The sequence below is a fragment of the Liolophura sinensis genome, chromosome 9 (assembly GCF_032854445.1).
Source record: "Liolophura sinensis isolate JHLJ2023 chromosome 9, CUHK_Ljap_v2, whole genome shotgun sequence".
In the NCBI taxonomy this organism is placed as follows: domain Eukaryota; kingdom Metazoa; phylum Mollusca; class Polyplacophora; order Chitonida; family Chitonidae; genus Liolophura; species Liolophura sinensis.
In genome coordinates, this window is record NC_088303.1 from 1,251,414 (window position 1) to 1,279,391 (window position 27,978).

General features: G+C 40.6%; 1 protein-coding gene across 1 annotated transcript; it reads right to left on the reverse strand.

Moving 5' to 3' along the window:
* LOC135474797 (WW domain-containing oxidoreductase-like) lies at positions 1-27,978 on the reverse strand. The gene is made up of 8 exons (XM_064754393.1): positions 27,877-27,978; positions 24,514-24,578; positions 22,395-22,452; positions 18,063-18,241; positions 10,820-11,015; positions 9,324-9,509; positions 8,500-8,761; positions 1-3,673 (listed from the first exon to the last, which is right to left on the reverse strand). The coding sequence occupies exons 1-8, from the start codon at positions 27,975-27,977 to the stop codon at positions 3,458-3,460; spliced, it is 1,263 nt and encodes a 420-aa protein (XP_064610463.1). The 5' UTR covers position 27,978; the 3' UTR covers positions 1-3,457.

Below are 27,978 nucleotides of genomic sequence, written 5' to 3' on the forward strand. Positions count from 1 at the left end.
ACTAATACATGCATTGAGCAATCTACTAAACACACTGGCCCCGATAGTACAGTTGGTACAGCGTCTGCTTTGGGAGAACTAGATCCAAGGCCGAGTCACACCCAAGATTTTAAAAGAGGAAGTTGTAACTTCCTGAAGAGAATGTTTTTTTTTTAAATGTGATGACATATTTTCTTTGGTGTGTCTGATTCCAATATTGTGGTGTCATTTTATGTGGTCTTTTCCATTTGATGTAATCTGTTAGATCAGTTTTCTACCTGGGACATACATGTACATATGTCTACTAGGAGAAAATTAAACCAAAACACAACTTTGTTTTTGCACCATATATATATATTTATTTATTTCATTGGTTTTTAGGCCGTACTTAAAAATATTTCACTTATATCACCGCGGCCAGTATTACGGTTGCAGAGCCTGGTGGAAACCCTCAACCATCTGCAGGTTTGCGCCAGACTTTTACACATATACTATTTGATATATATGTAGAGAATATATTTTTTGAAATTTTCAGTGATATATACATATGAACAGAATCACACATACATTTGGATATTTTTATATACAGTGTAATAACCATATGTAGTATTGCCATACATGTATCAACAGTATATGTATACTGTGTTTGGTTTGAAACTTAAACTAATTCATACTCATTTTGCCTGTTCTGTGCATTACGTTGACCTTAGAAAGACGTCTTGATGTCTGTTTGGAATGTGGGACAATATCCTATGGGGACCTGTCAAATGCCTGGTAGCAGGACCTTGACATCATTTTACTGATTTTATTCAAATGTTCTTTTTGGAGCTCATCATAATGACGTCATACTAAAGACAGTACGACTTTACAACAGAAACTGATACATTGTAACAGTGCAGACGTTATACTACAATCCGTTCTTGACGTCACAATGGCTCCAGGTCCTGCTTCACAGTAGCGCCATCAGTCACAGGATGAAAAAGTATGCCGCCTGCCCATTGGCAGTTTCAGCATCAAAATTCGCATTTCACGACCTTTTTTAGCGTCTAAAAATGCACTTCTTGTACACATTATTAGGGCAAATGCAGTATAAATAAACACAATCATGTATTAGTTCATGTATTTGTTTGTTGTAGGGTATTTACCCCAGGTTTAATGTTGCTTTCAACATTATTTTAGTGATTAAAAGAGGCCAGGAGTTCTGACACATCTAAATGCATAGTGCTGCCTCACCGGCATACCATGTTGAAGACATGACATATTAAACACCACCCAGACACTGTAAACATGTACTGTGAACAAGTTTAGCATCAAACACAGAAGTACTGAGACTGCCATATTTAAAGTCTAGACAGGGTCAGTCTAAAAATTACCTACATGTACTTACATGTATATCTCAACCTCAGTATAAATAAAGACAAATATATAAGAAGCCCCTAAAGACCGCTCTAAGTGCACAAGTACCAGCTTCAAAACTGTATATATTGTATTTGTTATATATGCCTGGTTGATCAAAGGAGGTCGGTCACCCTCAGCGCTTTAATCTGTGTACGAATAGGTGCTCCCTGTAGTGTCATCAAATCTACATATTGATAAGACGGACAGATCAATACAGCCGCACTGGCCAGCCTGTCACACCTTACACAATACAGTCACATTAAACCTCAATCATGGGATTACGTGAAATTAAAAGTGAAAATCAGAGTTTGGTAAGCCTTTAGACCTGATCAGTTTCAGCAAACTTAATCAACTGCTCTAATTCTCTCACTTTTTTGTACGTTTACAATATGTTTATTGAAACACATTCTTTGGGCATTGCTCTGTGTCGACTGATAAAATAACACTTTTTATGAAGCTCTGAAATTGGACAACCCAAAGAATGTAGTTTTGTCTCCAAAATCCCAAACTTTTGTCAATCTGTCTGACTTTATCAATGATATAAATATGCTGTAAAACCACCAACACGGCCGAGCTTAGGACTGCTGGATCATAACACCACACAGCTCAATGATCGTATCATCAAACTTTAACCTAGGCATTATTATTGTAGGTTAACATGTAACTTTAGTTTATAGCATGATGTCTAATGGTCTAACAGTGCAAAGAGTAAGAAACTGGCTATGATCGGGTTTTACCATACCAAAACACAGCGCACATTTCCGTGTTTAATACCCTGTAGTGAACTTTTATATTGAAAGTACTTACACATGTCAAAACAAATTTCAAAATTCCTTACAATATTTTTCTCACAGCTTACTCAGAATATAGAGAGTTCATTTTCAAAAGGCTCCTCACAAAACCCAAGTCAGCCTATAAGTACAGGTGCTTTAGGCATAAACAATAAAGCCATGTTCTTTCCTTATAACCTTAATAAATAAATACATATTGTAGCACATGAGTAAACCAACTCATGCCTGTTCCCAATTTTAATGTACCATGCCGAGAGAAAATTGATCTTGGGCGCTTTCATAATGTCTAGTTCAGTACACCTACACAGCACTTTAATCTATCAATTGATTATGGTGATTTTAAGAGCACAGCTGATCTGTGGTTCAGTAAAGGGGAGGGAAGGAGAGTTTGGGGGGAGGGGGGGTACAGCCATATGTCACCAGGGGTAGAACTTTCTATCAAGGTCTGTACCTACAGATATATACCAGCAAGCGTGTCAGAGTGCCCTGCCTTCTACACAGACCGAGATTACAAGCCGACTCCACTGACTGGTGATACTAATGATGGTGCCCTGTCTATTGTCCAGGCGGTAACAGTCCCACAACACCAAGTCCCTCACCCCAATCCAAACCCACCAATACATGGGGGGAACTTACATAATATACAAAAGCACATCTGTAGCCAGCACAATGGCACTGGTTGTAACTATTAACACAGCTTAGGCACCACAGGTAAATGAAAGTGCATTTTATAAATCTAGTTAATATTAAAGCCTCCTTCGATCAAATCGACAGTGAATGTTTACTCTCTCTACATGTTTATATCATACAGGTATTACAAACCACCGACTCTATCAATGTAACCACAGCCCTGAGCAATATATAATATCTAAAAATTCGCTCATTACATAACTGCTTTTGCCCACCTAGACATTACCTGTTTATCGTGAATTATGTAACACCATTCAATCAGAGCCTTCAAACTACAGCAGTGTGGATTCAAATACACAGTCCCAGTACTATACCTCAAACATGGTGAAATGAGTGTTACACACATAATCCCACTGGAGTTTACACATTTCCATGTGTAAACTCAAGAATTTTTGCCAACTAAACTTGTATCTTGTGAATTAATTACATGTAATGTCATTATGTGCCTGTACATTATGTCAATGGTATTACAGTAAAAGGTGAAGAAAAAAGTTTTTAAGTATTATACTGAAGAAAACTATACAGTGAAGGCCTGATCGAATGTATCAAAAACCATGTCCAGTTTTATTCACATTTGCCATACATGAAGTGGAGACTGACTACGAACTATCAGTACCTTTCCCTGGTATTTCATTGTCAGGAGACATTCTGTCTGCAAGCATCTTCTCACTGATATCCCACAATTTCTTGGACAGGTTGTCTTGGAAACAGTAATCAGACGGTCGGCATGGACAACAGTTGTTGAAGTAAAGTCCCCCTACTCCCTCCAACTCCTGAGCTATGGCACAGAAAAGGCTCGTGGCTGCTCCTTGTTGCTGTAACATAAAAAGATCAGGTGCTGATAAAAGTTGGTGCTGCCATCAGATTTCATCATGAGTAGATGTCCCCTTGTATAAGGCCGTTCCTAATGCTGGTAAGATATATTTATATACTTGATTGGAGTTTTACGAAGTGGTCAAGAATATATCACTTGTACAAGGACGGCCAGCATTATGGTGGGAGGAAACCAAGCCCAGGAAAACCCACAACCACCTGCAGTTTAATGCTATTAAGGCATTTAGGGTGCTGCCTCAATGAAAGTCTTGAACACCATGTCATAGACACCTGAAATCTGACGTATGACAATGAACCCAGTCACATAAAATTACCTCACACCATATACCAATGACTCAAACCCTTATAATGTTTGAACATGTAATTAATACACAATTAACATAAACTTCAAGGGCATACCTATACTTCTCATTGCACTGTTAGCTGATACAAACTAACCTACACTTCTCATTACACTGATAACTTATACAGACTAACCTACACTTCTCGTTACACTGTTAGCTGATACACTAACCTACACTACTCATTACACTGATAAGTTATACACACTAACCTACACTTCTAATTACACTGATAACTTATACACAGTAACCTACACTTTTTACTGTACTGATGAACACCAACCTCCACTTCTCATCACATTGGTAACTTATACGCTAACCTACACTTCTCATTGCACTGATACACAGTAAACTACACTTCTCACTACACTGATATTGGATTCATCTCATTATGTAACCTACACTTCTCTTTGCACTGATACACAGTAACCTATACTTCTCACTACACTGATACTGGATACACAGTAACCTACACTTCTCACTATACTGGTACTGGATACAAAGTAACCTGTACTTCTCACTACACTGATAATGAATACACAGTAACTCGCACTTCTCACTACACTGATACACAGTAACCTGCACTTCTCATTACACTGATACACACTAACCCACACTTCTCACTCCACTGATACACAGTAACCTACACTTCTCACTACACTGTTACTAGATACACAGTAGCCTACACTTCTAATTAAACTTATACACTGTTACCTACACTCCTCATTACACTGATACGCAGTAGCCTACACATCTCACTACACTGATATACAGTAACCCACATTTCTCACTCCGCTGAAACACAGTAACCTACACATCTTATTACCTTGATACACAGTAACCTACACATCTCATTACACTCATACACAGTAACCCACACTTCTCCCTACACTGATACACAGTAACCTACACATCTCATTACACTCATACACAGTAACCCACACTTCTCACTCCACTGATACACAGTAACCTACACATCTTATTACCCTGATACACAGTAACCCACACTTCGCACTACACTGATAAACAGTAACCTAGACTTCTCCTTGCACTGATACACATTAACCTAGACTTCTCCCTACACTGATACTGGATACACAGTAGCCTACACTTCTCACTACACTGATACACAGTAACCCACACTTCTTACTCCACTGATACACAGTAACCTACACATCGTATTACCCTGATACATAGTAACCTACACATCTCACTCCACCGATACACAGTAACCTACACTTCTCCTTGCACTGATACACAGTAACCTAGACTTCTCACTACACTGATACTGGATACACAGTAACCTACACTTCTCACGACACTGATGCTGGATACACAGTAACCTAAACGTCTCACTATGCTAATAAACCGTAACCTAAACTTGTCACCACACTGGTATTGGATACACATTAACCTACACTTCTCACTCCACTGACAATGGATACACAGTAACCTACACTTCTCATTCCACTCACATATGCAGCTGACTGCCACAGTAATGCACACTATACTAATACACAGAAATCTAACTGAAACACTCTCTGTGTGAAGGTTTCCAAGTCTTATCGAAGACAAAAATTAAGCGTAGTCAGAGCAACAACAGTATATTGACATGGGTAACATAGTTTAACCCTATGACTGCCGGAGTTCAGAATGTTTATGGCAATTAACCCCAGGAATACATAGGGCAGTTAAACAGTGTACATGGGACAGAGCAAGTGTTGCACAGGAATGGCCTATTACCTGCACAGGTTCACACATTCTGTGCTCTGATGAAGTACATTCATACATACACAATGATATAACATGTTGTCAGCAAAGTGCGCTCCGATATAAAATCCGATGTACTTTAATATACATCAGTGTCCGGCAGACATGTGCCACTGAATCATAATATGCCTTGCATGTTATTCACTGTAAAAAAAATTGTAAAAAAATAATCTCCACTCTATATCTGCACGAAATGGTCTTGCAGATGATAGGTACTGTTAATATGTAAAGGTGGTCTGCACATTTGAAAAGCACTAATTTGCTGTACAGCACATGTTTCAGTCTAGAGATACCTACTTACTTATTTACTTACTTGGTTGTTGTCCAATGCCATACAAAAGAGTTATTTCACTTACATGACAGCTGTCAGTTTTATGCATGAAGGAAACTGGACTGCTCAGAGCAAATCACCAAAACAACTGACAAATTTCCCAACATGTGACACACTGGCCACTTGACCACTGTAAACGGCTTATTGCTACCAATGAACTCCAAACTATGACAATGTGGAAATATGCCAATTCTGCTGAACGCCTTCAGAGATCTAATGTGGATCAAGCCCCAGGAAACAATCTCAGACTTGAGTTAAGACTTCAAATCAATTTAAAATTGTTATTTCGTACATAACAAGGTCAAAATATGGCTTGACAACATAAATTCTCTGTAAGTTATTATAACACAAATTTCAGCTAAAACAACGGAAAGAACATACCAAGTTTAATGATTGAAATTTTAACTTCAGTCTAAGATTGCTTCATGATCCTTCATGTGAAAAAATGACAATCCACAGACAAAAAATAAAACTACTGAAAAAAACCCTAAAACTATTTTCACTTCAGCAATGTTTATACATGTAGATATTATTGACTTCATGTTCCCATATTCCAAAAGATATGGCTCAGAGAGTTATGCCCCCTTGTTTTGATATTAGTATCCTAAATTCCTCACCCTCAGAATGGACATATCAATCCAGAGTTAAAAATGCATCCAGAACTACTCTCAAAATCCTGCTGAATCTACAGGTATCATAACAGACAATCGTTACCTGCTGAATCTAGGGGTATCATAACAGACAACTGTCACCTGCTGAATCTTTGGGTATCATAACAGACAACTTTCACCTGCTGAATCTACAGGTATCATAACAGACAATCGTTACCTGCTGAATCTACAGGTACCACAAGAGACAATCATTACTTGCTAAATCTATGAGTATCATAACAGACAACTGTCACCTGCTGAATCTATGGGTATCATAACAGACAACTGTCACCTGCTGAATCTAGGGGTATCATAACAGACAACTTTCACCTGCTAAATCTACAGGTATCATCACAGACAATCGTTACCTGCTGAATCTAGGGGTATCATAACAGACAACTGTCACCTGATGAATTTAGGGGTATCATAACAGACAACTGTCACTTGCTGAATCTACAGGTATCATAACAGACAACTGTCTGCTGAATCTATGGGTATCATAACAGACAATAGTTATCTGCTGAATCTATGGGTATCATAACAGACAACTGTCACCTGCTGAATCTAGGGGTATCATAACAGACAACTTTCACCTGCTAAATCTACAGGTATCATAACAGACAATCGTTACCTGCTGAATCTATGGGTATCATAACAGACAATAGTTATCTGCTGAATCTATGGGTATCATAACAGACAATAGTTATCTGCTGAATCTATGGGTATCATAACAGACAATAGTTATCTGCTGAATCTATGGGTATCATAACAGACAACTGTCACCTTCTGAATCTACAGGTATCATAACAGACAACTGTCAACCAAATGTCAACCATCATGTAAACCTCTGTGGCAGGTAAATAACTGCAAGGCCATTTTCCAAATTACAAATTATCAATTATCTAGAAAGTATACAAAAAGTCAATCCTCTTTGACACTGTTCACTGGCAGTAACAATGAGACAGTGTGACATGTGTAGTAAGGTGTGATGTACAAAGGGGTACTGTAACAGAAGATAGATCAGGAATGATGGGAGATAAGACGGGGGTGTTATATATCACTCCTGGTACTGCAAGGTCATCTTTTGGACAACAAACTTAACATCTACTGTACTCTGCCTAACACACAGTAAATATCCTATTAATCAGACCCTTGGGAATGCACAAGATCAAGCAGAGGCTGCTATCTGACCTTTACTTCAGTGTCTCAGGATCGGGCCCAGCAATATGCGCTGTTTTGTCATAAACTTTATCTATATCTATTCAAACAAACTGGTTGGAAAGATATGAGCTTCTTTTTTAGGTTATATTTGTTACAAATCCTAATTACATCTTTCATTGTATTCAAATAAAATGACACCTGTTGCCTGGAATAAATCAAAACTCTGTAAAGAACATGTATGTATTTATTTTCTTGTTGTTTATGTTATACTCATGAATATTTGACTTGACCACTCCTGAAGCCAAATTTAAGAGTGCTAGTGACACATTCATGTCTGACAGAATCTAGGGTCAGGGGAGCAAGAGTCAGGGGAGCAAGAGTCAGGGAGCAAGAGTCAGGAAGCAAGAGTCAGGGAGCATGTCTTCAGGTGTGCAAATCACATTCCTAGTCCTCTATAAATGCTGTGATAATCACACCTCTGCTCAAAAACAAAAACAAAGGCCTGGTCATATGATTTCGTTTATACAGAGTTACTGACAGAAAGGAACTCTTACCATGGACTTGGTAAATGGTCGAGCCAGATAAAAGAGAAGACGGTAGAGCCACCAGTTCCGGGAAAGAGATGAGTACATCATGTTGCCAGGGTGAAGGGAATTTGACGTGACTCCCTGCTCCATGTAACGAGCATTCAGCTCCTGGGAGAACAGAACGTTACAGAGTTTGGACAGATTATAGGCTCGCATCGCCTGGTATTTGCTGGCAGGGGGAGATAACTTCTCCTCAGACAACTGTTTAACAGAAGCTTCATCTGTAAATCTGAAAAGAGACAGGAGAGTTACTGTAGTTCAGTTTCAGCAGACTATAACACATCTGTTGCCAAGGTTGTTTTATGTCTCCAATATTCTAACAAACATGCAATGTGTTTATGTATTTATTATTACATACGTGTATGATGGCCAGCAGGTTTATGGGTGGGGTGAGCCAGAGTGCCCGGCATAAACCACCGACTTTTGCCAGTTACCACACAAACCTTTTGACTTCATAAATAAGGTGTGGCTGACACAATAAGATCTGGATTTGAGCATGCTACCTCATTGGTCAAGGGTCTGATAGTCACAGTGAGCCTTAACCTTCTGAGCCAGCGAGGTCCCATGCATAAAACAATCTTTTACAAAAGAGCAGAAATCTACTGAATGTCATAATCAAAAAGTCAAAAATCAAATTTTGACATACACGTGTGTGCATAGATCAAACAGCACGCAGGAGATAAACACAAGTGCATCCTTATATCCAAATCCTATGTACATGTACAAATGCAAATGGTATGTTCATTTTAAAATTAATACAAATATTAAGGGTTTTCAATATTAACATATACCTGTGTGACTCTGAGGACACAAGAATGACCCTACTAGGGGCAGAGGTAACCAAGGTTGGTGTGAGCAGCTTTGTTAGGTAGACTTGGGCCAAGTGGTTAACCTGGAATGTTGTTTCTAGTCCATCAACTGTCAATGTGTGAGGAAGGCCAAACACACCAGCATTCAAGATCAATATATGTAGAGGCCTGGTATAAACAAAAAAAATTCTGAAACAGAGGCCTGGTGCAGACAAATAAAATACTGAAATAGGGGAGTGGTATAGGTAAACAAAATACTGACACAGGGGTCTGGTATAGGTAAACAAAATACTGAAATAGGGGTCTGGTATAGATAAACAAAATACTGAAATAGGGGTCTGGTATAGGTAAACAAAATACTGAAATAAGGGTCTGGTATAGGTAAACAAAATACTGAAACGGGTTTGGTATAGGTAAACAAAATACTGAAATAGGGGTCTGGTATAGGTAAACAAAATAATGAAATTGGATTCTGGTATAGGTAAACAAAATACTGAAATTGGGGTCTGGTGTAGGTAAACAAAATACTGAAATTGGAGTCTAGTATAGACAAACAAAATACTGAAATAGGGGTCTGGTATAGGTAAACAAAATACTGAAATTGGTGTCTGGTACAGGTAAACAAAATACTGAAATAGAGGTGTGGTATATACAAACAAAATACTGAAATAGGGGTCTGGTAAAGGTAAACAAAATACTGAAATAGAGGTCTGGTATAGGTAAACAAAATACTGAAATTGGGGTCTGGTATAGGTAAACAAAGTACTCAAATTGGGGTCTTGTGTAGGTAAACAAAATAATGAAATTGGGGTCTGGTATAGGTAAAAATACTGAAATTGGGGTCTGGTGTAGGTACACAAAATACTGAAATTGGGGTCTTGTATAGGTAAACAAAATACTGAAATTGGGTCCTGGTATAGGTAAACAAAATACTGAAATAGGGGTCTGGTATAGGTAAACAAAATACTAAAATAGAGGCCTGTTATAGACAAAAAAAATTATGAAATAGAGGCCTGGTATAGACAAACAAAATACTGCAATAGGGTTCTGGTAATGGTAAACAAAATACTGAAATAGGGGTTTGGTATAGGTAAACAAAATACTGAAATAGGGGTGTGGTATAGGTAAACAAAATACTGAAATAGGGGTCTGGTGGAGACAATACACTAAGTCAGTTAACTGGTAATAAGGTACGTCCTGCTGAGCTCAGTATACATGAATATTTAGCGATCTCTGTAAAAACATCTTTCCTGGGGTTTATATAGCGTGTTATTTATAATTTTAAAGCCGAAAACAGGTTTTTCAGCCCAAATATTTTTGAATAATTCCAACACAAAATAAAACTGTAATAGCTTTAGCAATTTTACTATTTTTAGGGACAAAATGTTACAAAATGTCTGCCATGATACTGTCACAGGAACAAGATGTTTAGACAAAAATAAAAGGTTAAAGAAGTCCACAGGTATCCACTAACTCACCACTGCCTGGCATTGTACTTGTCTGTGAAGTGTCTCACGCTGGCTAGGGATGCTAAGTCCACTTCCATCACTTCCATCTCAGCAGTCGGATACTCCGCTAAAATCTTACTTCTTGCCATATCCGCAGACTGAGTGTTCCGACATGCCAGTGTCACATGGCAGCCATGAGAAGCCAAGGATCGGGTTGTTTCATATCCTGCAGTGTGAAATTCAGAAGAGATAAAAGCCAAAATGTCTCATGAAAGGGCTGATCTCAACTATTAATAACATTAACATTAAGTAACATTAATAATTAGCCCTGCAAATCAAAACACACTGTGAACTGGAGAACCTGACTTGTCATGAAGTACAACCAAAAGTACACTGTGAAATGTAGAGCCTGGCTTGTTATCAAGTACAATCAAATAAACACTATGATCTGTACAGTCTGAACTGTGGAGCCTGACATGTCGCAAAGTGCTTTAAAACAACACTGTGAACTGTGGAGCCTGACATGTCGCAAAGTGCTTTAAAACAACACTGTGAACTGTAGAGCCTGACATGTCGCAAAGTGCTTTAGAACAACACTGTGAACTATAGAGCCTGACATGTCGCAATGTGCTTTAAAACAACACTGTGAACTGTAGAGCCTGACATGTCGCAAAGTGCTTTAAAACAACACTGTGAACTATAGAGCCTGACACGTTCTAAAGTGCAATCAAAACAACACTGTGAGCTGTGGAGCCTGACATGTCGCAAAGTGCAATCAAAATAACACTGTGAACAGTAGAGCCTGACATATCGTAAAGTGCATCAAAACAACACTGTGAACAGTAGAGCCTGACATGTCGTAAAGTGCATCAAAACAACGTGAACTGTAGAGCCTGTCATGTCGTAAAGTGTAATCAAAACAACACTGTGAAAGGCGGAGCCTGACATATTGTAAAGTGCAATCAAAACAACAATGTGAACTGTAGAGCCTGACATTTCACAGAGTGCAATCTAAACAACACTGTGAACTGTGGAGCCTGACATGTCGCAAAGTGCAATCTAAACAACACTGTGAACAGCGGAGCCTGACATGTCGTAAAATGCATCAAAACAATACTGTGAACTGTAGAGCCTGACACGTCGCAAAGTGCTTTAAAACAACACTGTGAACTGTGGAGCCTGACATGTCGCAAAGTGCTTTAAAACAACACTGTGAACTGTAGAGCCTGACATGTCGCAAAGTGCTTTAAAACAACACTGTGAACTGTAGAGCCTGACACGTTCTAAAGTGCAATCAAAACAACACTGTGAAAGGCGGAGCCTGACATGTCGCAAAGTGCTTTAAAACAACACTGTGAACTGTAGAGCCTGACATGTCGCAAAGTGCTTTAAAACAACACTGTGAACTGTAGAGCCTGACACGTTCTAAAGTGCAATCAAAACAACACTGTGAGCTGTGGAGCCTGACATGTCGCAAAGTGCAATCAAAATAACACTGTGAACAGTAGAGCCTGACATGTCGCAAAGTGCAATCAAAATAACACTGTGAACAGTAGAGCCTGACATGTCGTAAAGTGCATCAAAACAACGTGAACTGTAGAGCCTGTCATGTCGTAAAGTGCAATCTAAACAACACTGTGAAAGGCGGAGCCTGACATATCGTGAAGTGCAATCAAAACAACAATGTGAACTGTAGAGCCTGACATTTCACAGAGTGCAATCTAAACAACACTGTGAACTGTGGAGCCTGACATGTCGCAAAGTGCAATCTAAACAACACTGTGAACCGTGGAGCCTGTCATGTCATAAAGTGCAATCTAAACAACAATGTGAACTGTAGAGCCTCATATGTCACACAGTACAATCAAAACAACAATGTGAACTGTGGAGCCAGACATGTCGTAAAGTGCAATCAAAATAACACTGTGAACTGTGGAGCCTGACATGTTGTAAAGTGCAATTAAAACAACACTGTGAACTGTGGAGCCTGACATGTCGCAAAGTGCAATCAAAACAACACTGTGAACTGTGGAGCCTGACATGTCGCAAAGTGCAATCAAAACAACACTGTGAACTGTACAGCCTGACATGTCGCAAAGTGCAATCAAAACAACACTGTGAACTGTAGAGCCTGACATGTCGTAAAATGCATCAAAACAATACTGTGAACTGTGGAGCCTGACATATCGTAAAGTGCATCAAAACAACACTGTGAACTGTAGAGCCTGATATGTCGCAAAGTGCAATCAAAACAACACTGTGAACTGCAGAGCCTGACATATTGCAAAGTGCAATCAAAACAACACTGTGAACAGCGGAGCCTGACATGTCGTGAAGTGCAATCAAAACAACACTGTGAACTGTGGAGCCTGACATGTCGTAAAGTGCAATCTAAACAACAATGTGAACTGTAGAGCCTCATATGTCACACAGTACAATCAAAACAACACTGTGAACTGTGGAGCCTGACATGTCGTCAAGTGCAATCAAAATAACACTGTCAACTGTGGAGCCTGACATGTCGTAAAGTGCATCAAAACAACACTGTGAACTGTATAGCCTGACATGTCGTAAAGTGCATGAAAACAACAATGTGAACTGTAGAGCCTGACATATCGTAAAGTGCATCAAAACAACACAGTGAACTGTGGAGCCTGACATGTCGTGAAGTGCAATCAAAACAACACTGTGAACTGTGGAGCCTGACATGTCGTGAAGTGCAATCAAAACAACACTGTGAACTGTGGAGCCTGACATGTTGTAAAGTGCATCAAAACAACACTGTGAACCGTGGAGCCTGACATGTCATAAAGTGCAATCTAAACAACAATGTGAACTGTAGAGCCTCATATGTCACACAGTACAATCAAAACAACACTGTGAACTGTGGAGCCAGACATGTCGTAAAGTGCAATCAAAATAACACTGTGAACTGTGGAGCCTGACATGTCATCAAATGCAATCAAAACAACACTGTGAACTGTAGAGCCTGACATATCGTAAAGTGCAATCTAAACAACACAGTGAACTGTAGAGCCTGACATGTCGCAAAGTGCAATCTAAACAACACTGTGAACTGTAGAGCCTGACATGTCGCAAAGTGCAATCAAAACAACAATGTGAACTGTAGAGCCTGACATGTTGTAAAGTGCATCAAAACAACACTGTGAACTGTGGAGCCTGACATGTTGTAAAGTGCAATTAAAACAACACTGTGAACTGTGGAGCCTGACATGTCGCAAAGTGCAATCAAAACAACACTGTGAACTGTGGAGCCTGACATGTCGTAAAGTGCATGAAAACAACACTGTGAACTGTACAGCCTGACATGTTGCAAACTGCAATCAAAACAACACTGTGAACTGTAGAGCCTGACATGTCGCAAAGTGCAATCTAAACAACAAGGTGAACTGTGGAGCCCGACATGTCGCAAAGTGCAATCTATACAACAATGTGAACTGTACAGCCTGACATGTCATAAAGAGCAATCTAAACAACACAGTGAACTGCAGAGTCTGTCATGTCGTGAAGTGCAATCAAAACAACACTGTCAACTGTAGAGCCTGACATGTCGCAAAGTGCAATCTAAACAACAAGGTGAACTGTGGAGCCTGACATGTCGCAAAGTGCAATCAAAACAACACTGTGAACTGTAGAGCCTGACATGTCGCAAAGTGCAATCAAAACAACACTGTGAACTGTAAAGCCTGACATGTCACAAAGTGCAATCAAAACAACACTGTGAACTGTGGAGCCTGACATGTTGCAAAGTGCAATAAAAACAACATGATGTTAACAAGCAACTGAAACTGAGAGATCAAGTTACTGCGTGGCCTTTCCACACCTAACTTTGCCATACCATAAACTGTGCATGCTGTACACCACAGAACAATCATACCTGCACATCTAACAAAAAGCAATCATGGCAAAGTTCATCTGATTACTGTTTAACCCTACACTGGTACTTAAAGTGAACTTAAAGTCAACTACTAAAGCTGAAGTAATTAATAAAATACTTTTCCAGAAATGTTCTAAAAATTATAAAAATTCTCCACTACTTATGAACAAAATAACTAGTAAACAATCCTCAGTAGCCACTGGCATTTGGCAATGTTATAACTTATAGCAATCTAGTGACGTCAGAAAACCTAGGAGCACTCTCGTACCAACTGCAATAAACAATGTGACAATGAGAACATACAAGCAAAAACACCTGATATCCAACTGGAGTATCAACTCTGTTCCGTGTTCAGGGCCGATATTACTTTCAGTTTGGCGCTCGGGCAGGGCGATGTTCGTGTACACAAGTGTCATGTATTACCAGACCTGCTCATCATCACTCTACATGGGTGTAAGCATTTCGACTAGCTGGCTATACCAACTGCAGGGAATTTACCGAACATAGCTGGACCTAATGACTGATAACAGACTCTTTCATTCAGATTTTGTGAGGATATTTATCTGTTATAATTGTGTATCATTTTTTCTAAGGATATATAGCAGCAGACTTTCAGAATATTTGGGTAATTTTGCACACAACCAACACTTGGTATGGGTGATGAAAACCAGGCTACCCAGAATAACCCACTGGCCTTTGGCACCATGAGCTGTGATGAAGTCCTAATGGCCCTGCATGTACATGTACACATCACTTAATTTGAAAGCTGTCTCTTCAAAGCAAGAACAATGAACACAAGCAAAAAAAATTGTTTCTGTATGATGCTTCAAAACTCACCAGACTGGGTTTAATACACTCCAAAATTTGTCTACAATTTAGGAAAGCAACTCAAGATTAAACACTTATTCTTTAACCTTATATTCAGGACAGATAATTTAATGAATTTAGTGAAAATGACGACAGGAAGATTTAAAGTAGCACAATAACACTCATGCAGGGTATCAATGAGACAAATTTGTTTGCCCTGCGTTTAAATGTGTGCAATTTTGCTCAAATGCTTAAGAATAAACAGGCTTACATATTGTTGAGTAAACAGTGCATGGTACTGTCAATATATCCTGATTTTTAATCAGCACATGTTAAATATCGAACACATTAAACTGTTAACATGGTGTTGTTGTAAGAGATAGCTTCCTATACTGATAAATTAATCCTTCATGGCTTTGGACACACGGATGAATTTTAATTACCAAGTTAGGATAACTTCCTATCTGCATGTTTAGCTGATTTTCGGAATCGCTGTGTGTTTTTACCCTAACTTCTGTAGAAGGTGCCATGTTATTAGTAGGCCTACATCCTTAATGGGATGGCCATGTTCTCAGTATTCTGGGCCATGGCTCATCGGTAATGATGGTAGGATAATATAGCTCAAGATCACAAATCTCCTGAGTATTCTGGGACTTGGCTTGCAGGTAATAATGGTAGGATCACAAATCTACTGAGTATTCTGGGCCAGGGCTCGCAGGTAAGGATGGTAGGATCACAAATCTACTGAGTATTCTGGGCCACGGCTCGCAGATAATGATGGTAAGATCACAAATGTACAGAGTATTCTGGGCCACGGCTCGCAGGTAATGATGGTAAGATCACAAATGTACAGAGAATTCTGGGCCACGGCTCGCAGATAACGATGGTAGGATCACAAATGTACTGAGTATTCTGGGCCATGGCTCGCAGATAACGATGGTAGGATAACAAATCTACTGAGTATTCTGGGCCATGGCTCGCAGGTAACGATGGTAGGATCACAAATGTACAGAGAACTCTGGGCCACGGCTCGCAGGTAATGATGGTAGGATCACAAATGTACTGAGTATTCTGGGCCACGGCTCGCAGGTAACGATGGTAGGATCACAAATGTACTGAGTATTCTGGGCCATGGCTCGCAGGTAATGATGGTAGGACCACAAATGTACAGAGTATTCTGGGCCACGGCTCGCAGGTAACGATGGTAAGATCACAAATGTACAGAGTATTCTGGGCCATGGCTCGCAGATAACGATGGTAGGATAACAAATCTACTGAGTATTCTGGGCCACGGCTCGCAGGTAACGATGGTAGGACCACAAATGTACAGAGAATTCTGGGCCACGGCCCGCAGGTAACGATGGTAGGATCACAAATGTACTGAGTATTCTGGGCCACGGCTCGCAGGTAACGATGGTAGGACCACAAATGTACTGAGTATTCTGGGCCAGGGCTCGCAGATAACGATGGTGGGATCACAAATGTACTGAGTATTCTGGGCCACGGCTCGCAGGTAACGATGGTAGGACCACAAATGTACAGAGTATTCTGGGCCACGGCTCGCAGGTAACGATGGTAGGATAACAAATGTACTGAGTATTCTGGGCCACGGCTCGCAGGTAACGATGGTAGGATCACAAATGTACAGAGTATTCTGGGCCACGGCTCGCAGGTAATGATGGTAAGATCACAAATGTACAGAGAATTCTGGGCCACGGCTCGCAGATAACGATGGTAGGATCACAAATGTACTGAGTATTCTGGGCCACGGCTCGCAGATAACGATGGTAGGATAACAAATCTACTGAGTATTCTGGGCCATGGCTCGCAGGTAACGATGGTAGGATCACAAATGTACAGAGAACTCTGGGCCACGGCTCGCAGGTAACGATGGTAGGATCACAAATGTACTGAGTATTCTGGGCCACGGCTCGCAGGTAACGATGGTAGGATAACAAATGTACTGAGTATTCTGGGCCACGGCTCGCAGGTAACGATGGTAGGATAACAAATGTACTGAGTATTCTGGGCCACGGCTCGCAGGTAACGATGGTAGGATCACAAATGTACAGAGTATTCTGGGCCAGGGCTCGCAGATAACGATGGTAGGATCACAAATGTACTGAGTATTCTGGGCCACGGCTCGCAGGTAACGATGGTAGGACCACAAATGTACAGAGTATTCTGGGCCACGGCTCGCAGGTAACGATGGTAGGATAACAAATGTACAGAGTATTCTGGGCCACGGCTCGCAGGTAACGATGGTAGGATCACAAATGTACTGAGTATTCTGGGCCACGGCTCGCAGGTAACGATGGTAAGATCACAAATGTACAGAGTATTCTGGGCCATGGCTCGCAGGTAACGATGGTAGGATCACAAATGTACAGAGTATTCTGGACCACGGCCCGCAGGTAACGATGGTAGGATCACTGGTGAGAGGCTTCAATCAAGTATAACCTAATGTATTAACAGAAAAATTGCTAAAGGAGCTACACAAACATCAGCCATTGCACATTTTGCAACACCCAGCTATTAAATTTAAGAAATTAAAGCCACACAACTGACCTATGCCGGAGTTAGCACCAGTCACAATGGCGTATTTCCCTGTGAGATCACGCCCCAGGAGTATTTGCATGGCAGACGTGTTCCCGTCAAACCTCTGTCTGAAGTCCATAGGTGAGTCCTTGACCTCCTCAGCAAAGGCTAGGCGAGGGTCTGTATAAGTGGTTTTCTCATTGATATGACTACAAGTATAAGGCAGCATAATTTACTGGTTGGTTTATTACTGATTTTTTACAAATGGGGTGTTATATCTGATCAGGTTGAGGAATTATCTCTTTCCTCGTAAACCTGAGTTGTTAACACATTCTTGCGACACAGCACAGTGATCAATTGACAATGATGGTTTGATGTCATGATCAAAATATTCCGGGACATCCTATTTCAAACTCTTTTGTGAAGTAAGTTGTAGTTCGTCAAACACACTTTGTGAAAGTATATTTAAGCGTGGTCAACATAAAAACCCCAAAATACATTGTACGTGTACATGCATCCATAGCTCTATACAGCAGCTATGAGTGATTGAGTGAGTGAGTGAGTGCTAGGGCTTTAACATCGAGCTCAACAATTGTTCAGTCATATGATGAAGATGGAATCCTTAGGGTGTATGTAATGTACCTCCTTGTTGCAGGATGGATTTCCACCGCTCTTTCATTTAGTGCTACTTCAATGAGACGACTTACCGAAGGCAAGTAAGCCGCCCACCCGAGCCATTAAACTGATACAGGTCAACCAGTTGCTGCACTATCCCCTTCAAGTTGAACGCCAAGCGATGAAGTTACAACTTCCTCTTTTAGGGTCTTGACTCGACCAGGGCTGATCCTGGATTTACTGCTCCCGAAGCGGACGCCCTCCCAACTGTGTTATCCGGACCGGTAAAGCAGCTATGAAATGTGCTTTCAACATGCTTCTGACATAGTTAAGACACATAAACAAGACTTTATATAATTCTATAAAGTGAAACCTTTCTGCAGCTGTAGCAATAATATCAAACACTCCAGAAAAAGACAATGCCACACTATGTCATCACTGGCCATGAACTGTAGGGTGTGGTGTAGCATTGTCCTTTTGTGCATGTAAACATCTATACACCCACAGAAGGACAATGCTCCACCATAACATCACTGCCCATGAACAGCAGGCTGTACATCTATACATCCACACAAGGACAATGCTACACCATAACATCACTGCCCATTACCTGCAGGCTGTACATCTACACATCCACAGAAGGACAATGCCACAACATAACATCACTGCCCATTAACTGCAGGCTGTACATTTATACATCCACAGAAGGACAATGCCACACCATAACATCATTGGCCATTAATTGCAGGCTATACATGTTTACATCCACAGAAGGACAATGCCACACCATAACATCACTGCCCATTAACTGCAGGCTGTACATCTACACATCCACAGAAGGACAATGCCACACCATAACATCACTAGTCATTAGCAGCAGGCTGTACATCTACACATCCACAGAAGGACAATGCCACACCATAACATCACTGCCCATTAACTGCAGGCTGTACATCTACACATCCACAGAAGGACAATGCCACACCATAACACCACTGCCCATTAACTGCAGGCTGTACATCTACACATCCACAGAAGGACAATGCCACACCATAACATCACTGGCCATTAACTGCAGGCTGTACATCTACACATCCACAGAAGGATAATGCCACACCATAACATCACTGCCCATTAACTGCAGGCTGTACATCTACACATCCACAGAAGGACAATGCCAAACCATAACATCACTGCCCATTAACAGCAGGCTGTACATCTACACATCCAAACAAGGACAATGCCACACCATAACATCACTGCCCAATAACTGCAGGCTGTACATCTATACATCCACAAAAGGACAATGCCACAACATAACATCACTGCCCATTAACTGCAGGCTGCACATCCACAGGACAATGCCACACCATAACATCACTGCCCATTAACTGCAGGCTGTACATCTACACATCCACAGAAGGACAATGCCACACCATAACATCACTGCCCATTAACTGCAGGCTGTACATCTACACATCCACAGAAGGACAATGCTACACCATAACATCACTGGCCATTAACTGCAGGCTGTGCATCTATACATCCACAAAAGGACAATGCCACAACATAACATCACTGCCCATTAACTGCAGGCTGCACATCCACAGGACAATGCCACACCATAACATCACTGCCCATTAACTGCAGGCTGTACATCTACACATCCACAGAAGGACAATGCCACACCATAACATCACTGCCCATTAACTGCAGGCTGTACATCTACACATCCACAGAAGGACAATGCCACACCATAACATCACTGCCCATTAACTACAGGCTGTACACCTATACATCCACAGAAGGACAATGCCACACCATAACATCCAAACAAACAACTCCGTCTGCTGTGTATTCTCTTCAGGATCTGAGCATTCCAAACTACGTTTTATTTCTATTCTGATATACAATTATGAATTAAGACAGCCCTTCTGGGGAGGGAGGGGAGAAAATATCGAAAACAATTGCTCTCCTTTTCTTTAACATGTAATGGTCTAGGTTGTGTTGTTACGAACTTGGGCAAGCCCATGCCAATTGAAAGGGTGGAAGATAAATCATCCAATCAGAGCGAGGCATGTGACAGTTATTGACCAATAAATGCAGATTTTCTGCCAGCACCTCTCCATGTCAGTTCGAGCTCTAAATTTGAACATAACAGTTTTACGATGACAGAAGAATTATGATCTTATGATCAAACTAATAAAAAACGGTCAGAAGCGAATGATTACTTTCGTGGAGAATCTTGTAGAATCCGTTGAAGTTTAAATGGAAGGTGCTTCCTAAATTGACAGCGTTGACGAGAATTTGATGACCATGTGGAGCCCATTTTAGAAAACTCAGGCCTACAACTTTTTCAACTCGAGTAACTCTGTGTCTGGGTGAAGGTATGGAGCCAGGCGCGCTGACACAAGTCACAGATGCATCCGCTTACTGCCAGGAAACAACCGTTGAGTGTAAAAGACTGAAAGAACGGCATTGTTCTTCAGCCATCATTTACTACAAGCTGTTCACTTCCATTGCTTCCTTGTAATGCCAGCAATCTTCCCCTTTTGGAGGAATTACAAGTACGAGAAAAACAAACACATCGTTGCCCCTGTGGCAAATATCCAGATATACCTAGATGGTTGTTGTTTGATGCCAACTCTTTATATCTCACACACGGTATAAGTGCCTTTTGACCAATTGATGTCCGTGATGGTAAATATTTCACCTTTAAACTTAACTGCCAGACCAGGTATATGAACCGTCTCAGCGTCCATGACGAAGATGGCAACTGTGCATAGACTGTCAATTTGAGCACACTTCGCTCACCACTGCTTTTAGTGTTGAAGTGTTTGGAGGCATGTTAGAATCTTAATTAAAAGACCAGCCAGTAGAGGTCACTGTAGTAATATCAAACACATTTTTTTTTTCATTCATATTATCATCAGATCTCCTTTTATCTCCATAATTACAGTGCCACCTCACTGCACCATCATTGTCACAGCACAAGCACCTGTTATGTCACACCCAACTTTGGTGAAACAAAATCCATTGCAAATGACCCCAAACTTTGCCTCAATAAGTGTGTTTTTAGATGCAAATAAATGTCATGAAGTATAATTTAATAATTTTTCCAGTAGGATATCGCCTTACCTTGTACACAAAGCCAAAAACACCTTTCTAGGGTCAATAAAACGCAGGCAAAATTTGCCACCAATAAGTAGGCATGTGGAAAACTTAAGGCTGTGTTAAAGTTCACCATAAATCAGCTAATTTTTGTCACTCACTCATTTTCTTTTGGGATTTGCATACATTGTACTGTACATGTATAAATGTGACTAGCCACATTTCACGTGATTCAGTTAACATCAAACCATGGCTGTCTCCTTGTACCAGACTGGTCTCCATGACAACAAGCTTATCCCAATCCACTCAAAGCCCACACCAAAGCCAGCAATGGTATCCAAATATAATGTCTCACCCATCAGGTAATCTACTGAGTTACTTCCCTTCATTCACCATACACACGTGTTACTGTTGTAAGTTTCTGCAGCAAAAGCAGTAACATGAGCCTCAACTAAATTCCACTGTGTTTGTGCATATAGTATGACTTCAGCGAGCTGCTTTCCATCAAAACAACTCATTTTCTGAATTCATGCTTTCCACTTAACCTGTGAAAATTACACATATAAACCCAGTATAGGTATAAACTTGTTAAATAATACAAACTTCTTCCCTGAAGTAAAAAGTAAAACTACTTACTCAACATAAAACACATGTCCATCATCTGTTACTTTTCTCTGCCAGCCATACGGTAACTCTGTGACAACAGCAGCAACAGAAAAAAGGATATGATATTTCACCAAAACTTCACCTTTGTTAAGTGACATATTTCACCAAAACTTCAGCTTTGTTAAGTGACACATTTCACCAAAACTTTAGCTTTGTTAAGTGACCTATTTCACCCAAACTTCAGCTTTGTTAAGTGACACATTTCACCAAAACTTTAGCTTTGTTAAGTGACATATTTCACCCAAACTTCAGCTTTGTTAAGTGACATATTTAGCTCGATTCTAAATGATCCATTCACCTCATTGGGCCATTTAAGGGGTTATCTAGAGTTTGATTAATTTCCTATCAGAAAAACTTAATTGTAGGCATCAAACCTGTCCTTTTAATCAAGGCCTTGGCACTGTATGTGCTTGTGAAGAGTGTGCATATTTACAGGCCAAATTTGTTAGACTCCATACTCATGAATTTTGGTAGAATGCACTATACATGTATTAAAGTAAATGAAAGCTAAAATATGAAGTAAGGTTCACTATAAAGACAACTGAAAACTATGTGTAAAAATACTTCAATTTATTTCTTCAGCTTTTTTTAAGTGTGCTGTAAGGATTTCAAATATTTGAATGGTATGGTGAACTTTAGGAGCGATACTGACAATGCATCTAAGATTTATTTATTTATTTGATTGGTGTTTTACGCCGTACTCAAGCATATTTCACTTATACAACGGCAGCCAGCATTATGGTGGGTGGAATGCATCTAAGTGCTCTGACGTCACATCCCCTTGTTTTCCTCTTATAATTTTTTCTACTTTGATTTTTAGAGGTCTTTTCCTTAACACACTTTGGATTGTGAAGTATTGGCATGAAAAATTTACCTTACAAGGTACAAGCTTACATGTACATACATATCTGTATGACACAATATAATAATATCTGTTTGTGGAGACTCTGTATGGAATGAAGTAGAAAAATCCTGTATTTCAGGGCATTATTTACAGCCCTAGATTGTAATTCTGGAAAACTGTTGGGCATCAAAGATTATCAAGCCGTATTAAAAGCAGCAAACTGAACACAAATATTACAACAAATGTTTCTTTATTCGTGTTATGCACTATCACCATGTCACCTTTGGGATGGGAACCTTCCACACTATTCTAGACACAGCCCTGTGTTTTGTCCAGCTAACTGTTTCACAATGATATAAACAGCATGATATATCAGTACTTAACTTCCTGTTATTTTAATCAAATGACAGGTTAATGCCCTCAGTAAAGCTTACCTTCATAGATACAGTATGTGCAGCACTTGGCAAGGAATCATTAGAAGATGAAACCAGAACTTAATATTTAATTTACAATTCCAAACAAATGATGCAGTGGTATGTTTGACCGAGCACTCCTGACCGAGCACCTGAGCTCTGTATGAATGAATGAACATCCAGCCATCTGCTATACTGCCTACCACCGTCATACCAGTACGATAAACATTACCTGAGCTCTGTATGAATGAATGAACATCCAGCCATCTGCTATACTGCCTACCACCGTCATACCAGTACGATAAACATTACCTGAGCTCTGTATGAATGAATGAACATCCAGCCATCTGCTATACTGCCTACCACCGTCATACCAGTACGATAAACATTACCTGAGCTCTGTATGAATGAATGAACATCCAGCCATCTGCTATACTGCCTACCACCGTCATACCAGTACGATAAACATTACCTGAGCTCTGTATGAATGAATGAACATCCAGCCATCTGCTATACTGCCTACCACCGTCATACCAGTACGATAAACATTACCTGAGCTCTGTATGAGTATGTACCCTAGTTCTTCTTCCTTTCTGCATGCCAGTAATTTATGTTTATCTAAGTTTATCAACATCTGGGCTTTACAAAAATAATTTAACTCTGAGCTTCAGTCCAGGCAGAAAATTGAAAATATTAAAATATGCTTAAAACAACTGTGAAAAGACTGAAGAAATACTGCATACTTTAACTTAATTGGCCCTTAGTGAGACTCTCCCAGGATTATAAACTTGTGATTGTTCCAATTTTCTTGTATTACTGCCAGTATTCTCACCTCCTTTGACAACCTTCTTCTTCCCAGTGGTAGGATGCACCCACTGTGTTGTCTGTTTAGCATGGCTGTAATAACAAAGATATACATACAGGTGTGCCCTGTACATTTACAGTTCCTAACGCCCCATTAGATATTAACTGACAAACCACCAGGATTTATCATTTTAGTTGACTGGCATTTACATGCTGTATAATATACTTAAGAATTTTTGCAGTCAGTTTTATCGGTGGATAAATCCAGAGGGGTCAGGATAAACCAACAGGCCATTGGCAAGTTACAGACAGACTTTCCCACACAGTTTACATACAGCACACAAATTTGTCAGTGTTAGGCAGTAGATTAATATCTGGACTAACAAATAACTCTTTGGCAATGATGGTGCAGACAAGTTCTTTTAGAAAAACATAAAAAAAAAAAACATCAGAAAAAGGAGATAACATCAAAAGCAAGCTTGTTGGTCAGATTTTTCAAATGCACTCATTTTTAAATACAATGGACAACTATTAGTTAGAGTACTTTGTAGATGATTTGTGTTCATTTGAAGAAATCGTGCACAAAATATCCAAAGGGACACATTTGATCTTGTTTGGCCCTGTAACTCAGAGCTGTGCCACTCGACCCAGACTGGCCGTCTAAGATCTACATGTAACTACAGAGTGGAGTATCTCTCAGGTGAGCAAAACAGAGTAACAATGTAATATAGCCCCAAATGTGTCAGATTAACGGCAACAAACACTTACTGCATCTTCACACATTCTCTGAAATTTCCCTAATGTAAACTGATGTCAGCTGAGAGGTCACCATAACTAACCTGTTCTGAGTCACGCCTAACCAAAACGATCTCCATGACAACCGCAAAAATTACATATAACAAGTACATTTTCAGACACTACACCAACTTGGGCTGCAAACCGTCTTTCACCATTTCCATCACTTGGGCCGCCAGCTGTTTGTCACCATTTCCATCACTTGGGCCACAAGCCATCTGTCACCATTTCCATCACTTGGGCCGCAAGTCGTCTTTCACCATTTCCATCGCTTGGGCCGCAAGCCGTCTTCCACCATTTCCATCAGTTGGGCCGCAAGCCGTCTGTCACCATTTCAATTACTTGGGCCGCAAGCCATCTGTCACCATTTCCATCACTTGGGCCGCAAGCCTTCTGTCACCATTTCCATCACTTGGCCACAAGCCGTCTGTCACCATTTCCATCACTCGGGCCGCAAGCCGTCTGTCACCATTTCCATCACTTGGGCCGCAAGCCGTCTTTCACCATTTCCATCGCTTTGGCCGCAAGCCGTCTTTCACCATTTCCATCGCTTGGGCCGCAAGCACTCTGTCACCATTTCCATCACTAGGGCCGCAAGCCATCTGTCACCATTTCCATCACTTGGGCTGCAAGCCGTCTGTCACCATTTCCATCACTTGGCCGCAAGCCGTCTGTCATCATTTCCATCACTTGGGCCGCAAGCCTTCTGTCACCATTTCCATCACTTGGGCCGCAAGCCCTCTGTCACCATTTCAATTACTTGGGCTGCATTCCGTCTTTCACTATTTCCATCACTTGGGCCGCATGCCGTCTTTCACCATTTCCATCACTTGGGCCGCAAGCCTTCTGTCACCATTTCCATCACTTGGGCCGCAAGCCCTCTGTCACCATTTCAATAACTTGGGCTGCAAGCCCTCTGTCACCATTTCCATCACTTGGGCCGCGAGCCCACTGTCACCATTTTCATCACTTTGGCCACCATTTCCATCACTTGGCCGCAAGCTGTCTGTCACCATTTCCATCACTTGGGCTGCAAGCCGTCTGTCACCATTTCCACTGGGGGGACAAACAAGACTCAGCTAAATGCTGTGAGCTCATGACCTGTGTCAGCCAGTCAGTCTGATGGGTGACTTACCTAGTGTTGGTATAATGATTGCCAATGGGTTATCTCTCTTGAACGGCCTACTATGACTGTATGCGTGGCTATCAGAATGAGATGGGCGTAGTGTTGGGAAATCTACCTGTCTTGTGAATTCGAGTGGTTGTCATGGATTGTTGTTGGTCCAGAGCGAGAGAACAGCTCTGTTGGTTATGGGCATCTCCTGGTTGATTTATGATAGGGAAGTTTTAATGCTTATGTGAAAATGTGTTGCCTGACTGAGAGTTACCTAGCCCTGCATGACTATGTTTGCTTTTTTGTATTTCTGAGTCTTGTGTTCTCATAGTCATGACTGGGTCCTATTCCCCCCTGAATGATGCAAAATTTTGGAAAATAGTCGATTATTAACCTCCCTGGTCTGTCAAGTTAGTCCTTTACAATGCTTAGGACATCATCTTAAAAGAAAACATTCACCCATATTTCATCAAGCTCAACCTGTCCAGTTTACAAAATAGTTGCGGTGTTTGTTGTAATGCTGTATATGTAGTTATCCTGGTTTCTGCTTCTCGCAATTGGAAAGGTAGAAATGTGTGGCTCAGGAACCCCACTGGTGTACATGATGGGCAGCCCTTTCTGTGAAGTTCAAGTGAGTGGAGTGGTTGAACTTGAAGATGTATGGATAGATATTTAGCTTTGGGATGATCAACAGCTTGGGATTTTAGAGAGGTTAGCAATGGACTGTTTCCCACATTTTATAACGCACCCTTTCAGGGTAAATAGGGCCCTTCAGACATGATTATGCGGGCGTTGTCCAAACATAAAAAACAAACAGTTATCCTTACACCACTCCGCAACTATCTTAGTTTTATGACTAGAACTTGCACCAAAAACTGTGATAAGCTTGACGGCATGCTGCAGTTCTAGTCAGAAGTAGTTTCATTTAAAAGAATGAAGTGTGTGTGTGACGCATGTGATGTAGGACGTCAAACTGGAACAGAGAAGACATGTCAAGGATTTCATTCGTCAAAATATATTGTTCAAAATGGACTTACCAGGTAAACACTGTGGACAGGGAGAGAATGAATGTAAGTGGTTGGATGTTAGCGAATCAAATGGGTAAGGTGGGTAATCTAGCCTTAATGATTTTCAATGAAGTGACTTATGACTAGAACTGCACCATGCAGTCCCGCGTACCACAATATCTGCTGCAAGTTCTAGTCAGTAAATTCCCAGTAACTGGACAGGACGTGGTGATTAGTAATCGAGAAATTGTTTTAAGAAACTTTATAATGTATCGTACTGGGATGAATGGCAGTAAGTCTTGACTAAGCGACTTTTGAGTCCAAATATAAAAAGATGGAAAATCGGCCAGGCACGGTGTTGTTGTTGTCATGCATGTGGAAAATGAGGAAACTACTAGCTTTAATTTTAGAAAACATGCTTGATACGCGTTATCATCTCAAACTGAAAGAACATGTTTGAACAACAATGCCCTACTTTGCGTAGTAGACTTTCCCGTCCAGTGTGACTCTTTCCTCCCAGTCTGGTGGAATTTCATCGTCACTGTCGGTGTCTGCTAAAATGTCAGTTGCCGCCATT

Excerpts from the sequence above, each read along its gene's own strand:
- LOC135474797 (XM_064754393.1), bottom strand. The coding sequence starts at position 27,977 with ATGGCGGCAACTGACATTTTAGCAGACACCGACAGTGACGATGAAATT. Across the intron at positions 9,510-10,819 it reads AAGTACAATGCCAGGCAGTG|GCCTCTACATATATTGATCT; the intron begins GTGAGTTAGTGG and ends TGTTTATACCAG. Across the intron at positions 3,674-8,499 it reads GACCATTTACCAAGTCCATG|CAACAAGGAGCAGCCACGAG; the intron begins GTAAGAGTTCCT and ends TTTATGTTACAG.